Genomic DNA, 22,442 nt, shown 5'->3' on the forward strand with positions numbered 1-22,442 from the left:
GCAACCACCTAAAAAACCCTAACAACCACAGAAAAGTGCTAGCATCCACCCAACAGCCTAACAGTCACCCAAAACACCCTAGCAACCTCCTAGAACACCCTAACAACCACCTAAAGCAACCTAACAATCACAGAAAAGTGCTAGCATCCACCCAACACCCTAACAGCTACCCAGAACATCCTAGCAACCACCTAAAACACCCTAACAACCACAGAAAAGTGCTAGCATCCACCCAACAACCTAACAGCTACTTAAAAAACCCTAGAAGCCACCTAGAATATCCTAACAACCACCTAAAACACCCTAACAACCACAGAAAAGTGCTAGTATCCACCCAATACCTTAACAGCTACCCAAAACACCCTAGCAACCACCTAGAACACCTTAACAACCACCTAAAACAACCTAACAACCACAGAAAAGTGCTAGTATCCACCCAACACACTAACAGCTACCTAAAACACCCTAGCAACCACCTAGAAAACCCCAACAACCTCCTAAAACAACCTAACAACCACAGAAAAGTGCTAGCATGCACCCAACAGCCTAACAGCAACCCAAAACATCCTAGCAACCACCTAGAACACCCTAACAACCACTTAAAACACCCTGACAACCACAGAAAAGTGCTAGCATCCACCCAACACCCTAACATCTACCCAAAACACCCTAGCAACCACCTAGAACACCCTAACTACCGCCTAAAACACCCTAACAACCACAGAAAAGTGCTAGCATCCACCCAACACCCTAAAAATGACCTTGAATGCCCTAGAAACCAGCCAGAACATCCTAGCAGTTTGGGTTGAACGGAACTGAAGAATTATCATACATTTCTCAATGGCAATCAAGTAGTGTTTAAAAAGAAACTAAACTTTTAATTTGTGGTTGTCAAGGTGTTGCTCTTCAGGTGCCAGGCTGGTTTGAAAACTGGTTTTCCTCCATTGTTGAAAAAGCCGAATCAAGCTGCTGTTAACTGTAGAGTATGACAGGTATGTGATGCCGTTGGATTATCATTCAGTCGTTGGGACATAAAATAATAACAACCTACTAGATCATTGACAAAGGTGAGGTGGAGATTTGTTTGTGATGAGCAACGGCCTCTTTAACAGCAATTAAAAGCACAAAGAACTTAAAATGTTAAGTAACAGCTATAATGATGCGTTGCTTTGTATATTCTATATGTGTATTTGCTCAAAACTGAAAGTCAAATGTACAGATTCTCGTCATAAACAGTCTAACCGGTTGAAATATATTCAAAACCAGTACGACAGGTATCACTATACTAACACAAGGAAGCAAAAGAAAAAAGTAAATTACTGTAAAACTTAAAAATTAAATGACTATTTTGATCTCTGTCATACTTTAAAAACGTTAAAAACAATTTTTAAACAGTATTGAAGGATACCTTTTAAAATTAAATTATTTAATTAAATATTTGTAAAAACCAAAAAAATCTTGTTCACACAAAAAACAAATCAAATTAATTTAAATATCAATTATTTCCAAATATTTGACTAGTAGTTTTATAAGATATTACTTTAATTGTTTTTTTTTTTTTGTTTTTACATGTAAATCATATAAAACTGATTTTGAACAATAACTACATTTGCAATCGTGACAAACAGGACAATAAAAAAGTACCAAATGAAAAAAAAAAATTAACGCATGTTCATATATCGTATTTTAATAAGCCCATTTACAGTAAATGTGGCAGAATGTACAGTATGTGTGTGTGTGTGTGTGTGTGTGTGTGTTTAACTGCACCTGGAACATTGTGTCTTGTAAGAATGCCAGAGTGGCAATTCCAAAAAATACAGAACAAGGAAATGATTCAGCTACCTACACACACACACACACACACACACACACGCCAGTCTTTCCTTCTTTCTCTTACACAACTATCACCCCAATTCACACAGGGCATACATATTTAATAATATTAATAACAACAACAATACGTGTTATAATAATCAGTAAAAAATGGTTATCAAAATGAATAACAGTTAAATAAATAAAAAAAGCACGACAAAATGTGCTTGCATGAAGAGCGAAGGAAAAGCATCATCGATTGCTCGTCACACACACACACTCCCTCCTTCAGTAATTACTAAAAGCATCCCGGGCCTGCAGCTCACGCGCAAAGCTCTAATTGTTTCTCTAATGAAATATGACTGAATCACCTGCTCAAAAACAGCTAAAGAGCGAAAGTGCACCAAAACAGTGTGGCCGAATTGGCGGGAAGGGGCTCTGACAGACATACTGCTGAAACTCTATCCGGCACTACTTAGTGCGCTCGCCACGGGGGCCCACTGACAGCTCCTGCGCCCCGGTGCTCGATGGGATAGAGATAGAGTGCCTGCGGCGTGCCACGGAGAAACGTGACCCCGGCCCGGAGAGCGTGAGGACCTCCAGCGGCCCCCCGGCGCTGCGGCGCGGAGCGTGATAGCATTGTGCAGCAGAGAGGAATCCAGTTTCCACAGCTGACATTAGCATGCTCCGCGGTCAGTTAGCGCTTATCTGATGCTCGATGCAGGCTCCAGCTGTCAGCTGCTGGACTCACTCAGCTGAGGAGATAAGACGCCAGCCGGCCCGTGTTTGGACGGATAATAACCTGCGTTTAGGGCCGATATTAGCAGACTTTCCCCAACGTTTTCGCTCTCTCTCGCATGCACACGCAATCGCTTGAGAAATGTTTTTATGCAGCTTGCGTTTCAGGTATGCCTTAGGTTTCGCTTTTTGCTTACAGTCGGATTGCTTTTAGGCTTTGTGTTGACAGAAACGGGGACAAAGGCTGCGCCGCCTGGTTCAGTCAAAACGCTTCTGCATTAATAGTGTCTGAAACAACGCATATAAAAAACAGTAGGGCTACCGGAAATGTGCTGTAAAAAAAAAAAACGGTACATTTCTGGCACGTAGTGCTACTGTTTTTTTATCTGTAAATGTCACCTTTTTTTTTTTTTTTTTTTTTTTTTTTTTTAAGATTTTTTTTTTTTTTTAATTTTAGTAAGGCATACATTTATATAAAAATTTATATACAAATAAAAAAACCATATATACATATATAAAAAGAAATATTTTTTTTTTCTTCATTTTGAGATTTTGGATTATTTGGCTTTATTGTTTAATGGTTTGTGACTGTTGTTCATATTTATATTTATCTGAAAAAAGTCACTTTTTTTACAGTCTTGTTTTATTATATAACACTGATTGCATTTTTTTACTCACTAAATGTTTTTAAGGCAAACTAAATAGACTGAAATTTTACTGAAAAGCGCCTGTAACAATACTGTAATAAATGGCTCTAACGTAGTTGGGGGATGTTTTATGTAGACAAGATTTTTGCCAAATCACCCCCCAATTATTTTTTAATTCTGGACATACATCCATTCTTAGAGAAAACTAAATAAAACTTGGGACTTAAAAGCCCATTTTTGCACAAAATGAATTTGTTTCTCTACTTCGGCATGCACCACATTTTACAGATCTATTAATATCTATATACTGAAGATTTTTATAGAAGGGATTGTTAATTTTTCATTCACCTGAATTTTTATTGTATTGCACTACACCTATTTGCATCTGTTGATTTCAGTTATAATACACATATTTAATGGCAGTTGTCTCAAAATGAGTTTGTTTCTCCACTTCAGCTGTAAATTAGATTTACAATGCCTATCTTTAAAGGCCGTTTCTCCACTTCAGCACCGTTCGCGCACACCGAACATGCTTTATAACATTCGTTTATTTAAAAAAAAGCGAGCCGTACAAGAAGAGTTTGTGCTAAAGCTGGCTCTAGCGCCTCTTGTGGCCACGTTGGTGCGTGTGGATCAACGTACTTAGAGCATGATTCAGGCCTAAGCAGGTTTTGGTGAGTGTCTCTTTCTCACGGACCCTCATAACTAATAGCGGCCATGGGCCATAGATGGAGAACTTCCCCAACAAGCTCCTCTTTGTCTGTTTGCCACAAACTGACGAAGGAATGCGACTGAAAAAACAACCGCGGGATGGGAAAACTGCGCAGCCATGTAAAATGCACCACGTTAATTAAGACAATTAGGGGACGAGGGCAATTTGACAAAGGACCTAAAACAAGGTGATGGCAATTCAGTGCAGAAAGAGAGAAAGAGAGAGAGAGAGACAAAGACAGAATGAGTCGATTTCAGGATTGTGAGCTGTGGGAAACATGTAGAAAAGAAAAGACCAAAGGACACTATTCAACACTTTTATGTCTAAACATATACACATATATATATATATATATATGAATGAGAGAGAGAGAGAGAGAAATACACACACACACACACACACACACACACACACACATATATATTGTTTATAACAAATATAATAAAAATGACAAAACCCAATAAAATCCAGCACATGCTAAATGTAACTAAACAGACAACAATACTAATATAAGTGAGGAACTCAGTAGTGCACTCAGAAATCTGTAAAGAAACACCACAGTCCTTATGCAACCTATGCGCATGTTATGGGTCAATTGAACAAGCCTGAACAAGGCCCCTTAAGAAGTTCCCCAGGTAGCATTTATCTCTATATGAGAGGAAGCATAATCTGAAACAGATGGTCTGGTGACTTCTTAATTGATGCACGACATTGCACAACGTATATGGTTATTGCATGCCTTGCGTTGCCTGCTTGGAGCGCAAACGCACTGTATGGGGATTACGAAAAAAATCGCGTTGCCAGTAAAAGATTAGCCGTCAAACGAATTAATGCCTCATACTCCACTGCAAATAATGGGCCAAAGCCATTTTTTCGGACATTTTTAAACGTTGCATGCACAACATGATCAAAAACCCGATACCTTAAGGAATGATTCACACAAAAAGGAAACTGCCGAAATTGTCCTCATTGCAAACACGCCGGCCCTGTTCGATGTAAATGAGGCTGTTTCTTCATCAGGTTTGGAGAAATGTAGCGTTACACCACTTGCTCGGCAATGGACGCTCTGCAGTGAATGGGTGCCGTCACAACGAGTGCCCAAACCGCTTATAAACACGTCGCAATAATCCACACGAAATCCACTCGAGTTCGTCTTTTAATGCGTTGCAAGGCAAGTTAGTGTGTGTTTGTACGAAACAAATCCCTCATTAAAATACTTTTAACTTCCTCCAGTGAAAAATCCATTTCCTGTTTATCTCAAAATAAAATGCACCAATAGATTTGTTTTGGCTAGTGAACACAATCTGTGATCATACTTCTCTCCTGATTCGGTCAAAATAAGTTTCTAACTAGATGTGACGTTACGTATTAATGGTTCGAATTAAAATAAATGGATTCGTTTCTTACAAACATGCGGTTCTTAATTTCTCGAGACTGCTGGATTGGAGTGTTGTGATTTACTTGTGTATTATTGTCGTGTTTTTATCAGCTGTTTGGACTCCGACGGCACCCATTCACTGCGGAGCATCCATTGGTGAGCAAGTGACCCCAAATCTGGCGAAGAAATCGTCTACATCTTGGCTGAGGGTGACTACGTTTTCAGCAGAACTAGTCAAACTACTATTAAAGGGCCAGTTACTCAATTATTACCGAACAGCGGTCCCCGGTGAACCGGTCTCAAAAAGTACTTTGTATGTTGCATACAACACAAACAAGTCTGTCTTAGCTTATCTCTCAGTCAAAAATCCCAACTAACAAAGGCTCAGGTGTGTGTTGGTTAAGCACGATGAAGGGTGGATTCAATCATTTGGCCCCGTGGAAGCGAAACAGCCATTAGACCATTATGTTCTACAATTACCTTTTACTGTGGAGTCGTATAAGTGTCTGGTTTACAGGCTGCATTAGCGTTTCCACCAGCGTGCAGTAAATGTGCTGTTTTTGCATGCCACCGAGGGACTCGTACAAACGAACCTATTGTGTCTGTTGTGTCAAGACTTCTGCTATGATAATATGTATACCTGCGTGTCATTATCTCCATTAGGAGCGTGCTGACCAGGACGAAACCACAACGGGAATATTATCTCCGGGAACAATGCGCCCCCAAACCTGGGAATTGACGACAATGGCGTACTTGTGCTCTTAACGGCCTGCTCGTTGCTTCACGTTCAGCAGAAACATATGAGGATGAGGCGATCGAATGCTTTTTTAAATTGGAAAATCGGGGGAATGAGGAATCAAATCTCCAGGGCTCCGACGGAAAAGACGCGATTCCAGCCATTCCTGATGACCCGAAATGAGCTTCCCATCCAGGGAAAGGGCTGACTGGGGCTTTAAACGCATTAGCTATTGACACGTATAATGACAGATCGCCAGCGATTTAAAGGATGATCTAATCATCAGGGTATTTATGTGAAGTGCACATTATATGTTTATTAACTTTATCCAAAAATACACATTTATCACATCGTTTATATTTAAAGAGAGAGATACATAATATTTTACACATTTTTCATTCATGCATAATTGTGACTTTGTATAACAATGTAAGTATTATTTAGGTAGCATTAATGATATTATATGCAATATTGTGCAAATATAATACCATTTCTATTTGAAGTGTACAGTCTAAATTTTCTAAATATTTTTATTTAATTTCTAGATCTATAGTATAGCTATAATATAGCTTTAACACTTATAATATATAATTATTTAGCATATAGTTAAGTACAATTATTCAAACATAATATATTGTATTACACAATTAAACTTTTAATATAAAAATATAATTGTCTTAATGAGATATATATATATTTTTATATACTATATAATATAATATATATATATTTTTATATATATTTTATATACACTAATTTTATATAAGTGTAATATTTAAGACATTACATATCTAGAGATCTTTATATATATATATATATATATATATATATATATATATATATATAATTGATATTAATGAATCTGTAAGTATTCAGTAACTATCAAACTTATCCCTCTCGATATATAATTATCTATCTATCTATCTGTCTATCTATCTATCTATCTATCTATCTATCTATCTATCTATCTATCTATCTATCTATCTCTCTCTCTCTCTCTCTATCTATCTATCTATCTATCTTACATAAAGTAATATATAACATAAAAGTTAATGCTTGGTCAATATGTTACTTTTGTGAAAAAAAAAGTGAAACAATTGTCATGTTTCTCTTTATATTACTAATATTAGTATTAAAAATGAATCAAGCTAATGTGTCCCTATGACTTACGCAGCTGTCACCGACTCTTTTCCCAAACTTTGTCCCTGCAGCTGAAGAACTGTACGGATTACATCTGTATTGATGACTAAACTGCACTTAGAGAGCTTTCAGAGCGCAGCTTCACTTCTCTTTGTGCTGAATCAGCAAACAGGAAAACTTTAGGAGGCTTTCGAGAGCGCTGCTTCCCTCTCCTGCCTCGAGTGTCTGTGAACCTGCTGAACTTTGGGCGCGTGCCAGTTCAGCCAAATTAACAGCCCGGCCCGACAATGCCAGGATGAATTAAGCGCACAGCCACCGCTGCATTTTACCCCGCGCTGTACAATTAGGGAACAAAACTCCTTTACAAGCCAACAAGCGTAAACAATAAGTGAAGTCGTCCATTTGGCAAGCGCTCCCTGTCTGGCGCGTAATTGTCTGAGTATATAATAGACAGTGAGTCCTGGGGTTTCCTTAGTACTGTCAGACAGCACAAGTCCATTAACCTGCAGACAGCAACAACGCCTGAAGCCTGAGGTGGATTTGGTGGATTGCTGGATTCTCGAATCACCCTTAATATTTGCAAAGTAGTACGTGCTTCTCTCAAAACAATTCAGCACCGCAATGGATTTCCTGCAAAAGCCTGTAGCTTGCTCACAATCTCTAGTTCATCTCCAAGTAAGTATTTATGTCAATGAAGCTATCAGTGCCACCAGAATGAAGTCCTTGGGTCATTGATCAGAAACAAGACAGTCCAAATGTTTAATCATGTTGTCAATATAACAGTGCACCTGATGTAAACTATTGAGTACTCAAATGCTTCTTATGTATGCCCTATGTATCCAATTCAAAAGTAGAAATTTACACATGAATTATTGAGGATATTCACTCACCGGCCACTTTATTAGGTACACCTCACTAGTACCCTTTGCCTCCAGAGCTGCCTTAATCCTTCGAAGGCATAGACTCAACAAGGAAACCTTCCTCAGAGATTTGGGTCCATATTGACATGATAGCGTCACGTTGCTGCTGATATGTCGGCTGCACATCCATGAAGCGAATCTCCCATTCCACCACGTCCCATTGGATCGAGATCTGGTGACTGTGAACTCATTGTCATGTTCAAGAAACCAGTCTGAGATGATTCACGCTTTCTCCTGCTGGAAGCAGCCATGAGAAGATGGGTACACTGTGGTTATAAAGGGATGGACATGGTCTGCAACAATACTGTGTGCCAGGAAAACATCCATTACACCACCACCACCAGCCCGAACCGTTGATGCAAGGCATGATGGATCCATGCTTTCATGTTGCTGACGCCAAATTCTGACCCTACCATCCGAATGTCGCAGCAGAAATCAAGACTCATTAGACCAGGCAACGTTTTTCAGAGATGCTCTTCTGCATACTCTGGTTGTAACGAGTGGTTATATGAGTTTCTATCAGCTCGAACCAGTCTGGCATCAACAAGGCCCATAGACCTGCCGCTCACTGGATATCTTCTCTTTTTCTGATCATTCTCTGTAAACCCTAGAGATGGTTGCGCGTGAAAATCCCAGTAGATCAGCGGTTTCTGAAATACTCAGACCAGCCCGTCTGGCACCAACAACCATGCCACGTTCAAATAAATCACCTTTCCTCCCCATTCTGATGCTCGCTTTGACCTCCAGCAGATGGTCTTGACCGTGTCTACATGCCTAAATGCCATCGAGTTGCTGCCATGTGATTGGCTGATTGGAAATTTGCGTTAGCGGGCAGTTGCACAGGTTCAGCCATTTTAAAGCCATGCTTGACAACACAGTCCACAATAATGACCCGTATTTTATCTGATTTGTGCCTCTGTCTTTGGCCCTGTCTCTCTTTTTTTTTCTTCCTCTTGGCCCTGGTGGTTCTCGGTCTATTAAAAAAAAAAAATCACTAGATGCACCCTCGAGCTATTTCGCAAAACCGGTTTATAATTGGTTTATATATTTATTCTCTTCATTAGCGAAAGTCGAGATTCACTTGCACAAATCATGACAAATTCTAATAGAAAAGGTCTAAATGTATAGAAAATGTGTTTATGACAACCAGATCAAACATTTTACATTTAATGGCTTATACGATGAACTAATGACTAGATGTTTTGAGGGATAGGACTATAGCACAGAGAAGTGTACATTTGATATTAGTACACGATCATTCGCATTAATATACCAAAGCAATCACAATTTGTCTAAAATAATGAGGAACCGCTTTTATGATCTGCACAAGTGACTAAATTTCATTCCTGAGCTGAGAAATGCACCAAAAGCCACTGAGAAAAACGGTAACTAACTACCTATGAAATAAAACCATTTAAATTAATTTACTTAATTCTGAAACTATCTAGGAAATCAACACACGTATAGCTAACTCTAAAATAAGTCATAAATTATAGAACGGTCCATGCAATGAAACAAAGTATACAGCAAACAAAGGAATAAATACACAAAATTGTGCAAAATTTACGGTAAAAAAACGGTCGCTGAAATTCGACTGTATATAGAACGTATACAGAATGTGCTTAATGTCATTGACACAAACATTAAACTGAAATATGCAATACACATGCATTTAATAACATTAGATGCAATATACAACCGTAATAAAAAATAAGAGGAAATGTGATTATTTCAAAGAAAAAACATCAAATTTGAAATGCAATGAAGGGAATGCTGGGGTTTACTGTTTTTACCGTTGAAATCCTGTCACTTTTCACTGTGTAACTAAACTACGCAACTAACAATCAACAAACAAAGGACATACTTGTGAGGATTACTAAAGGAAAAATGAAAATCTGCTCATGAACTAGTGTTTAGTGTTGATGATCTCAGGCGTGACTCCAGAAACAGCCGCCAAAATGAGTCAGAAGACTGTAGTGAGAATTAAACAGAGCAGAGGGCACAGATCCTGCCTCACCTCGCTCCCTCTGTGTGTGTGTGTGTGTGTGTGTGTGTGTGTGATCTGTGCCAAACCACTACCCTCTTATTACAGTGATTTCACTTCTCCAGAGTGGCTCCACTGTGGCTCATCAACCCCCTCCACACACACACACACACACACACACACACACACACACACACACACACACACACACACACACACACACACACACACACACACACACACACACACACACACACACACACACACACACACACACACACACACACACACACACACACACACACACACACACACACACACACACACACACACACACACACACACACACACACACACACACACACACACACACACACACACACACACACACACACACACACACACACACACACACACACACACACACACACACACACACATACACACACACACACACACACACTCACAGACACACACACACACACACACACACACACACACACACACACACGCACACACACACACACACACACACACACACACACACACACACATACACACACACATACACACACACACACACACACTCACACACACACACTCACACACACACACACACACACACACACACACACACACACACACACACACACACACACACACACACACACACACACACACACACCGCAGCCCCCTGCATGTACCCTGCCATTAGGGCTTCTCTCGGTGAACTGGCCCGGGTCATAAAGTCTGAAGCTTTTTACCACATCATCACATTCTCTCGTATAACATCCCCAGAAGTGTGTCATCAGCCCTACTGCGTCCTGATTGGCCGACACAAACTCTCAGCAGAGCGAGTTTGAACTGAATCTGAATCACAACACACAGGAAGATCCACTCAACTCTACAAATGTATTCATGCGTATGGCGGACTAGTTTATTTGAATATTATTTATTGAAAGTAAATAACACTAACTTATATACTTATATACAACTAACATAATACTATAACCGTCTGTCTATCTACTGAAATAAATAATTATTAAAATACATCTCTATCTATCTATCTATCTATCTAAAAAAAATGCACATACAAATCTTGTCATTTTGATAGTTTAATTACATTTAAAATAATTCTAAATCACGTCTAAATAATAATAATTAAATGATGTACAAATATAAATATATAAATGTACACGTCTCAGGAATTAATAATAATAATAATAATAATATTGTATATATCTTTATCAAATGAAAATGGCCAAACGCTTTACATTTTTGAGTTTTGTTTAAACTAAAACATGGAAGAGAACTACTCTTACTGCTATTAATCAAAACGAAAAGACCGTAATATATTTCTGTAATAAAACTGTCTTGAAATTGTCCTTTAAATTCCAGTCCATTTAAATTCTAATTCCTGATTTTGACATGTTCAGTTTGCTTCCTCAGAACGAATTCGCTGCCGATCTTCGAGCGTAAATTAAATAATAAGTGACCGAATTTTTAGTCTTCCTTTAGCCTGAAAAACCACCGATTCCTCTTTTGAGAAAGACGCCGAGTAAACAGTCTGGTCATGTGACCTCGAACGCACGGAAAACACAAACACGGCCCCCGCTCGTATGTGGCGGCTGCAGGTCTGACGCGCAGATCTCGTTAAAGACAGAAAAACACACTGGCTGTTATTGTTGTCGCGGCTGGTAGCGTATAATTTGGAGGGTGGAGTCGGGATCGGGTTTCTCTGCGACTCGCTCAGTGTTTTGTGATGGATCTATAGAGAGAAAGGAGGCCCGGCCTTGAAAGTATTGTTGAAGCAAAGTAATGCAGTGTAACACAAGGAGTGGTAAACCACAGCGAGCGCACACACACACACACACACACACACACACACACACACACACACACACACACACACACACACACACACACACACACACACAAACCCAGAGAGACGGCAGCGTGCGAGACACTTTCATTTAGGCTATCTGCGTGGGAGCTTTGTGAAAAAAAACCCCAAAAAAGGCAAGAATTGTGGTGTTTTGAAAGTCTTCTGGATCAGAAAACATACAGATCAGATAAAGAGGTGCGTGAGATGCACTGATTCATCCAGGGTCCCAAACTTTTTACTTTTACATTTTCATGAAACTTATACAATTTAACAACAACAACAACAACAAAAAGGTTTCTGTTTCTCTTTCGGTTTTATTTTTCCTTAATTTCCACCTTTATATTTTCCTGTGTTTTCCTGTGTTGATAGTTTGATTACATTTAAAATTATTTTAAATCATGTTTAAATAATAATAATTAAATTATATATATAGACATATATTAATGAGACACATATATGTATATATGTGTATATATATATATATATATATATATATATATATATATATATATATATATATATATATATATATATATATATATATATATATATATATATATATATGTGTATATATATATGTATATATGTATATGTGTGTATATATATATATATATATATATATATATATATATATATATATATATAATCTCATTAATTAAAAAAATAAAATTAAATAATAGGGTTCTATTGTATATATCTTTATCAAATCTTTACCAAACCCTTTACATTTTTGGTTAAAAAAACGAGTTTTGTTTAAACTAAAACTTGGAAGAGAACCACTGTTATTGCTATTAATAACGAAAGACCGTAATATATTTCTGTCACAATTTTTTCAAGTTAAACCAAACTTTTATTTTGACGGGTCGCCATCGAGACCTTTCCGTTTCTGTGTTTCCGGCTTAGGATGAAATTTCGTTTCTCAAATGCTAAAAATATACGTAAAGAAAGCTGAGAGACGACGGACGCTGAACACACTCAGACCTACAGACCTACTTTTGATTTATTTATCCAAATTTTGACACAAATTCCACGTGATTCAGCAAATTCTGTTTTCCATCCCCCTCCATTAGATCTAAACAAAGCTAAACTGCACTACACTCACATCTAGGAGGTTTTGTGTGGTTGCAGTGATGGAGTGGTTTTACTCTCGTCAGGTTTATGTACAGCAGACGCACTTAATGGACCCGCGGCTGCTTACGGCCTGAGAAATACACTGGGACTCGTAAACCCACTTACTTATTTCATTTCAAACGCACTGACCCATTAGTAACCCTTAAAAATATGTTCACCTCACCTCGACGGGACAATGAACAGAGGAGCCAGAGAAAGCCACGTGTTAATATGAACGCACCGACTGCCAAAGATGAAGAATTAAAAGCGACCGGATTAAACCAGCCTCGGCTTTGGCTACCTGGTTTCCCGTGAAGTAATGCTTATTTTTGATTTCTGCAGGATTTTATAGGAAGCGTGTTTGAAAAGTGCTGTCATACAACATGATGCACAAAAATATGACGAGAGAATGAGAAAATAAAATGTAATAAAAGAAGGTATGACAAAAAAAAATATATAATATAAAATAAGTATTGCCTGAATGCAAAAATAAAATTATATATATATTTTTATATATATTATATAAATAATTAATGAAAAATAAGAGGAAATATCTATCTATCTATCTAATATATATATATATATATATATATATATATATATATATATATATATATATATATATATATATATATATATATATATATTTCAATATATATAAAATAATAAAAAGTAAGAGAACAAAAATAATTATAAGAAAAAATGCAATGAAAAATTTTATAAAAATGTAAATAAAATGCAGTGTAGTGAGAGAATTAAAATTAAACAAATAAAAATCTGAAAATAAAATACAATATAGAAAGAAAAAAACTAAAATAATAAAATATAACTTAACAACGTGACAATGAAATCTCATGAAATAATAAAACAAAAGAATATGAAACTAAAATGCATGAAGAGAATGAAATACAACATAAAAATGACCAAAAAACCCGATAAAATATAAAGTAAATAAAATGCAGTGAGAGATCAGTTGTAACCTAACCTAAGACCAATAAACCAAACGGGGTATTTTTTATCTTAAATCTGGACGGCACACCTCTCAAAGCTGTCAGAAAGAGATTGCAAAACAATGAAAGGCTGCAAGAGCGATATGATGGCATTGTCTCGGCATCGAAACGGCTCTCACAAACATAGCGACGGACTCCTGCTGAAGTAATTACCGGAATAGAAAGGCACAGGCATTTACTGCACTCTGCCAGGCTGATAACCTTTGATTCAGATTTAAAGACCCACGGTCCAGGCAAGGCAAGACACGTCCCAAAAGCCTCAGGAGGATGTGTAGAGGATTGCCTAATGTCAGCCCAGTTTCCTTTCTTTGTCCAGTCCGGCAGAATGGGTCCGAAGCCAAGCGCATGAATCAAAGTGGAGTGGCTTAGATAGTGAATGAACACACGACGTGCCCGCATGAGCTCGCTCAGTCCATACGGCTTTTTATTAACCCTTCCTGGCATTGTGTTATACAGAGGGCACTTAAAAAGACCGGGGCACAATGAAATAGGAACTGGAGAAATGGAGAAAATAATGGAGAAAATAAAATACATTTAGAGAATGAAAATGAAAGAATGAGAGAATGAAACAACTGCAATGCACAAATAAAACAACTGAAAAAATTCGAAAATGAAATGCAATGCGAGAATAACTGAAATAAAATGGAAAAAAATAATTTTAAAAAATGAGAAAAAAAATCTTACGTGCAATGACAAAGAAATACGAGAAAATAAATATAAAGAAAATAAAGCTAAATGAAATAACAAAAAGAGTAAAGTAGCAAAAAAAAATCCAATAAGAGGATAAAATAATTTAAAATTAGAACATAAAACTGTGATATAAAAATGAAATCAATTAATGATGAAACAACATGCAATAAGAAAAAATAATACAATAAATATAAGAAAAAAAAATGCAATAACGGGGAAGTAACGGAAAGACAAAAATAACAAAAATAACAAATAAAACAACAAAACTAAAATACTTTTTAAATAAATAAAATGTAATTAAATTATTAAAAATGAGGAAGTAAAATTGAATATGAAAATAAAGGACATAAGAAAAAAAAAATAAAAAAGTGAAATACAATGAAAGAATGAAATAGCTAAAAAATGTAATGAAATGTGATACAAAAATGAATGATAAAAATACATTATAAAATAAAATGACATGGAGTAAGAGATTAAAATGTAATTTGAAAAGATGAGCCTATGAGCAACGACCAACAAACCGAACTTGGCATTTTGAGTTTACGAATCATTGAGCTCTAGCGTGAAACTGTCCTTCCCAGGTCTACGGCTTTTTATTAGCGCTTCCTGGCATTGTGTGGTACGCCGGGCTGGACGGGGACTGGATGAAGGATGGTTTGTTTGGAGGTGACGTGTCAGATTACCTCTTACCTGAGCGTCACGGTCACCCTCACCCCACAGACAACAACCCCTACCCTGTACTTAAACCACACCCGTCTGCGGACACATTCATCTCATATCACACCAGCTGGTCTGAAGACCGCGGGAACCTTCCGGTCTCGGCTTATTTAGCAATAATCACACTAGGACTTAATGTTATATTTCTGACACAAACACATACCGACAGACAGACACACACACACATGCACACACACACACACACACACACACACACACACACATACCGACAGACAGACACACACACACATACACACACAGACATACACACACACACATACCGACACAGACACACACACACACACACACACACACACACACACATACCGACAGACATACACACACACACACACATACCGGACACAGACACACACACACATGCACACACAGACATACACACACACACACACATACCGACAGACAGACACACACACACATGCACACACATACACACACACACACACACATACCAACAGACACACACACACATACACACACATACACACACAGACATACACACACACACACACACATACCGACACAGACACACACACACATGCACACACACATACACACACACACACACACACACACACATACAGACAGACAGACACACACACACACACACACACACACACACACACACACACACACATACCGACAGACAGACAGACACACACACTCACACACACACACACACACATACACACAGACACACACACACATGCACACACACATACACACACACACACACACACACACACATACCGACAGACAGACACACACACACACACACACACACACACACACACACACACATACCGACAGACAGACACACACACACACACACACACACACACACACACACACACACACACACACACACACACACATACCGACACACACACACATACACACACAGACATACACACACACACATACCGACACACACACACACACACACATGCACACACACATACACACACACACATACCGACAGACATACACACACACACACACATACGGACACACACACACACACATGCACACACAGACATACACACACACACACACATACCGACAGACAGACACACACATGCACACACATACACACACACACACACATACAGACACACACACACACACACACACACACACACACACACACACACACACATATACGACACAGACACACACACACATGCACACACACACACACACACACACACACACACACACACATGACAGACAGACACACACACACACACACACACACACACACACACACACACATACCGACAGACAGACAGACACACACACACTCACACACACACACACACACACATACCGACACAGACACACACACACATGCACACACACATACACACACACACACACACACACACACATACCGACAGACAGACACACACACACACACTCACACACACACACACATACCGACAGACAGACACACACACACACACTCACACACACACACACACACACATGCACACACACACACACTCACACACACACACACACACATGCACACACAGACATACACACACACACATACAGACAAAACAGAGCGAGAGAGAGAGACAGAGATAGACAGAATAATAAAACGATAGATATTCTATAGATAGATTTTCTTGCTCATCCTTATCCAGAATCACTAGACAAAGGTCAAAAGGTGAAATCCAGATTACAGTATAATCAGTATAAAGCAGTGCCACGTACAAGGAAAAACGATCCCAGAAATACATCCTAAACTAGGAATCTCATCAATTCATTAAACCTAACCATTGAACCCCTCACGCTCTCCGGTGGTTTCTCTCACAGCTCCTTCCCTGCAGCCTTGTGTGTGAGTCTGTCCACATCAAACCTGCGCTACCAGTGTGTGTGTAAACGTGTGTGTTTACGTCGAGCGGGGCCTAAACAGCGTGGAGCGCGCGCTAATGCCTTTCAGATGACGCGTCCGCAAACGACATGTGTCCCGCTAAACACGATCGGGACCGCTTTCCAGATCACGCAGAAATCCCGACTGGTTTTAGCGGCCGCTTCGGCTGGAAATCAACCAGCTGGTTTGACCGGTTTGTCTCGATTTACCAGAAAAACCACGCAAACCGCTGAAGCGTGAAGGTCATCCGCTTTAATGAACTGAGAAAAACACCCCAGAGATCTCACGTGAGTTGAAGAGAAAAAAATAATTGAGAAAAGTGAAAAAGTAAAACTTATAATCCGTCAAAATATTTCATAATAGTTCAAAATAATAAATAATAACAAAATGTATTATTGTTATTATTTAATGAATCATTTCAAATACTGTATTTTGTAAATATTTTTGAAATAATGCATTAAAGTTTCATTGTATAAATAATTTAATACATTACTATTATTATTGTTACTATTATTTAAATATATTCATATAAATACACATAAAGTTTCTCTAATATATTCAGTTTAAAAAGAATATTAAATAACATTATATATATATATATATATATATATATATATATATATATATATATATATATATATATATATATATATATATATATATATATATATATATATATATATATATATATATATATATATATATATATATATATATATATATATATATATATATATCCCAGAAATATTTATATTAATTTACATTACTCAATTATTTTTTTTACGTAAAACATCTATAGATATACATATATACTTATAATACAGATTAAGTTTGTGATTTTTATTTTTATCATAAAACGTATTACATATAAACGTATAAGTGAGATTAGTCTAAAACAACAACAGCTAAAATACAACTCATCAACAGGAAAACAATGAAGACTTGTGCAAAACTGATCCCATTTGACAGCTGTTCAGCTATTTTGGTTTATTAATCTAAAAAAGAGCGTCGTCTTCTGGGGGCCGTTCAATATTCAGTGGAGGCTGGACGTATTTTCTTAAGCTCATTGAAAAGCCATTTCCAGGCCCTCCGGAGCCAAACTCGGGGCTTGTTATTCTTGAGGCAGCGAGATAACACGAGATGTCACGCCGGCTCATCCATCTTCACGAGCACCGCCGAGCTCGGAGAGCAGCGAGTCACAGCGTTTCCATGCGTGTCTTTGTCCGGCCGTATAAATCAATGTCGGCCCGTGCAAAACCCTGACACATTAACCACAACTTACTCACCGAGCTGCCGGTCACACAACACACACCTCCACACACTCGCCGCGGGACAAGAGCAATGTTTCCACGCCGACGACACGCCGGAATAAAGACCCAGCGAGAGAGAAGACGTGAGGTCTTCAGATATCTCAGAGGAAGACCTGTGACATTTATTTAGACACTCACAAATAAATATATACAAAATATACACAATAATATATAAAATAAATGCAAAACATATATAAAAAATGTATATAATATACTAATATACATTATATATATATATATATATATATATATATATATATATATATATATATATATATATATATATATATATATATATATATATTTTTTTATATATATATATTTATATAATTATTTAATTATATAATTATATTTATATATATATATATATATATATATATATATATATATATATATATATAAAATTATTTGGCTTCATTTATGTATGAAATATACATTTTAAATATAATAATAAAAATACATTATATATTTTTATTATTAAATTGCCTGATGTTTTTAAAGATAAAGATAAAAAACTAAAAAAAAATAGTATAGATTTAAATAATATACATTTTTTCTAAAATATACTATTAATTTAATGCATATAATTACAAATATATAAATAATATAATTATATACATATATTTAGAAATATAAATACATATTCCTTCATATATTTAAAGAACAGCATCTTATCAGATGTAATAAATAAATAGTTTATAAAAAATGTTATTTGAAAATATTATCGAAGACATCTTCAAAATATCTCATAGGAACATTTAATTTCATAATATAATATGATATATTAATTGATATTTAAGTCATGAATTCTTTCAGCATGTCGGAGTAGAGCTTTTTGCTCAGAAGTTTTTCAAGAGAAGTCGTGACATTCTTAGTTGTATTTGAGCATCAACGTTTAAAATGTATGAAAAATAAACTGATTGAGCTGTGAGTTAAACGATGCATGATCCTCCAGGAGCTCGACTGAGACTCTACTCTCGCTGCGGTCTCTTGTATTTATGGCGTATGATCCAGATGTGTGCCGGGTCACTCGGTTCTCCACCTGTTGCCCTCAGGCGTCGATCGCCCGAAAACCACCATCGCCTTGTCACGACAAGTCTCTCTCTCGCTCCCTATCGCTCTCGTGACGCTTCCTCTGCAGTCAAAACATCACACGCCGCTCCAGATCGCATCTGCACGCTCACAGCTTCCCGAACTCGTATCACACATGAAACAAGCGGCTTTTTGCTGAGATGTATATATAGTCAGTGCTTTGCTGCACACACACACACACACACACACACACACACACACACACACACACACACACACACACGAGCACTGTCCGGTCACGTTCTGATCTGCTTTAACCTTCAATAACAGCTGAAAGGTGTCAGTCAGACTGTCCAGATCAGACTAAAGTGATAAAAATAGGCTTAAAGGCTGATGTATGTTATTGTACGCAGAGAAAGAGATTCATCACAAGAGATCTAATGAAGAGACAGACAGAAAAGTAAAGACACACCTAGTAACAGCTCCGTGATTCAGTCTACAATACTGCTTGTGCCTCAGCAACACACACACACACACACACACACACACACACACACTGACAGACATACACACAGACAGACAGACACACACACACACACACACACACACACACACACACACACACACACACACACACACTCACACAAACACACACACACACACACACAGACACATACACACAGACAGACAGACAGACATACAAACACACACACACACACAGAAAGACATGCACACAGACAGACAGACAGACAGACAGACACACACACACACACAGACATACACACACACACACACACACAGACACACACACACACACACACAGACAGACACACACACACTCATACACACACAGACAGACATACACACACACACACACACACACACAAACAAACACACACACACACAGACAGACAGACAGACACACACACACACACACACACACACACACACACACACACACACACACAGACATACACACACACACACACACACACACACACACACACACACACACACACACACACAGACAGACAGACACACACACACACACACAGAAGACACACACACAGACACACACAGACACACACACACACACACACACACAAGACACACAGACACACACACACACAGACAGACACACACACATACAGACAGACACACACACACACACACACAAGACACACAGACACTCACACACACACACACACACACACACACACACACACACACACACACACACACTGACAGACAGACACACACACACACACACACACTCACACACACACACACACACACACACACACACACACACACACACACACACAGACACACACACACACACACACACACACACACACACACAGACAGTGGGGACTCCTAAACCTACCCCTAACAGAAAACTACAGCCATTTTTTAATTTTCAAAAAAACTCACTCTGTAAGTGTTTTGAAAAGTGTGCGCATGAGGTAACGTCCCCATAAGTCACCTTCTCCTTGTGCGTGCAGCGCGGCTAAAATGTTTTAATATTACACACATAATCTTCATATTTGGGTGCTGATCGTCTAGTCAGGGTTTATCTCCAGCGAGACTCGCATCAGATACGCGCTTTCTGAAAAAGATACCCAAGCTCCAGAGCGCCCGCTGAGATTCTTTCCAAGATCTGCGTCACGTTATCTCTGAAAATCCTCAAATCTCAATCAGTCTGGCTTCCTCCACAAACACAACAGACTGGAGCGAGGCACGCACCGCAACAGAGATCAGTGCAAGCAGGGAACGTGGACTAATACTCGGAGAATCTCACTTTTTGGTCTATTGTACCTTATCTTCCAGTCGGATGAGTCGGGCTCCCACTGTAAAATACTCCTTATCCACACCTTTCTCTGAAAACACAGGAAAGAGAAATAACAAGCCATTATTTTCTGCATGCATCAGCCAAAAGCTGATATTAGTAGTGTTTTAATATCAACATTATAAAGTGTTTTCCACTATGTTCATGTCAAATGTTTTTTTAGCTTTCTTCAAGTGTTTCACTACCAAGTGGCTGAAGACCAGAACAGCACACAGGCCAAAATCTCTATATATAACGTGTGTTGTTGTAGTTGTAGTTTGTCATTTTTGTTATTATTTATTTGGCTCACTCTTTTATATAATTTATATAAAACGGGAACATTTTACTGTATATTTTAAATTTAAGATCTGCATATGTGATCTAGTCTGGAGATTTTTGGAGTCTGGATAACTATATTATATATATATATTTTATATATATATATATATATATATATATATATATATACATTTATATATATATATTATATATTTATTTATTTATTTATTATGCATATGTGTTTAATTACACATGCATATATATATATATATATATATATATATGTGTATATATATATATATACAGTATATAATAAATATATATATATATATATATATATATATATATATATATATATATATATATATATATATATATATATATATATATATAAATATATACAAATTTCAAATATTTATATATAATATCAATAATATTAATCTAAATGTATATATTAATATATACATAAAACGTTTTGATTAAAGCGTTCATATGATGCAATTTCAAGTTTTCCTTTCTCTTTACGTCTCTTTACGTCTCAAGCTGTTATTGCACAGATTGCAAAGACCGAAGTCTCAAAACCAAAGAGATATTCTTTATTAAAATTGTGACTG

The 22,442-nt window shown here is 37.4% G+C and overlaps 1 protein-coding gene across 1 annotated transcript in view; it reads right to left on the reverse strand.

The window, feature by feature from the left end:
- Positions 1–22,442, reverse strand: part of kcnq1.2 (potassium voltage-gated channel, KQT-like subfamily, member 1.2) — a 131,570-nt gene that overhangs the window by 20,797 nt on the left and 88,331 nt on the right. Inside the window, 1 exon segment of the mRNA XM_043227517.1 lies at positions 21,540–21,601. Coding sequence (XP_043083452.1) covers positions 21,540–21,601 — 62 coding nt within the window.

Source organism: Puntigrus tetrazona, chromosome 25, assembly GCF_018831695.1.
Source record: "Puntigrus tetrazona isolate hp1 chromosome 25, ASM1883169v1, whole genome shotgun sequence".
In the NCBI taxonomy this organism is placed as follows: Eukaryota; Metazoa; Chordata; class Actinopteri; order Cypriniformes; family Cyprinidae; genus Puntigrus; species Puntigrus tetrazona.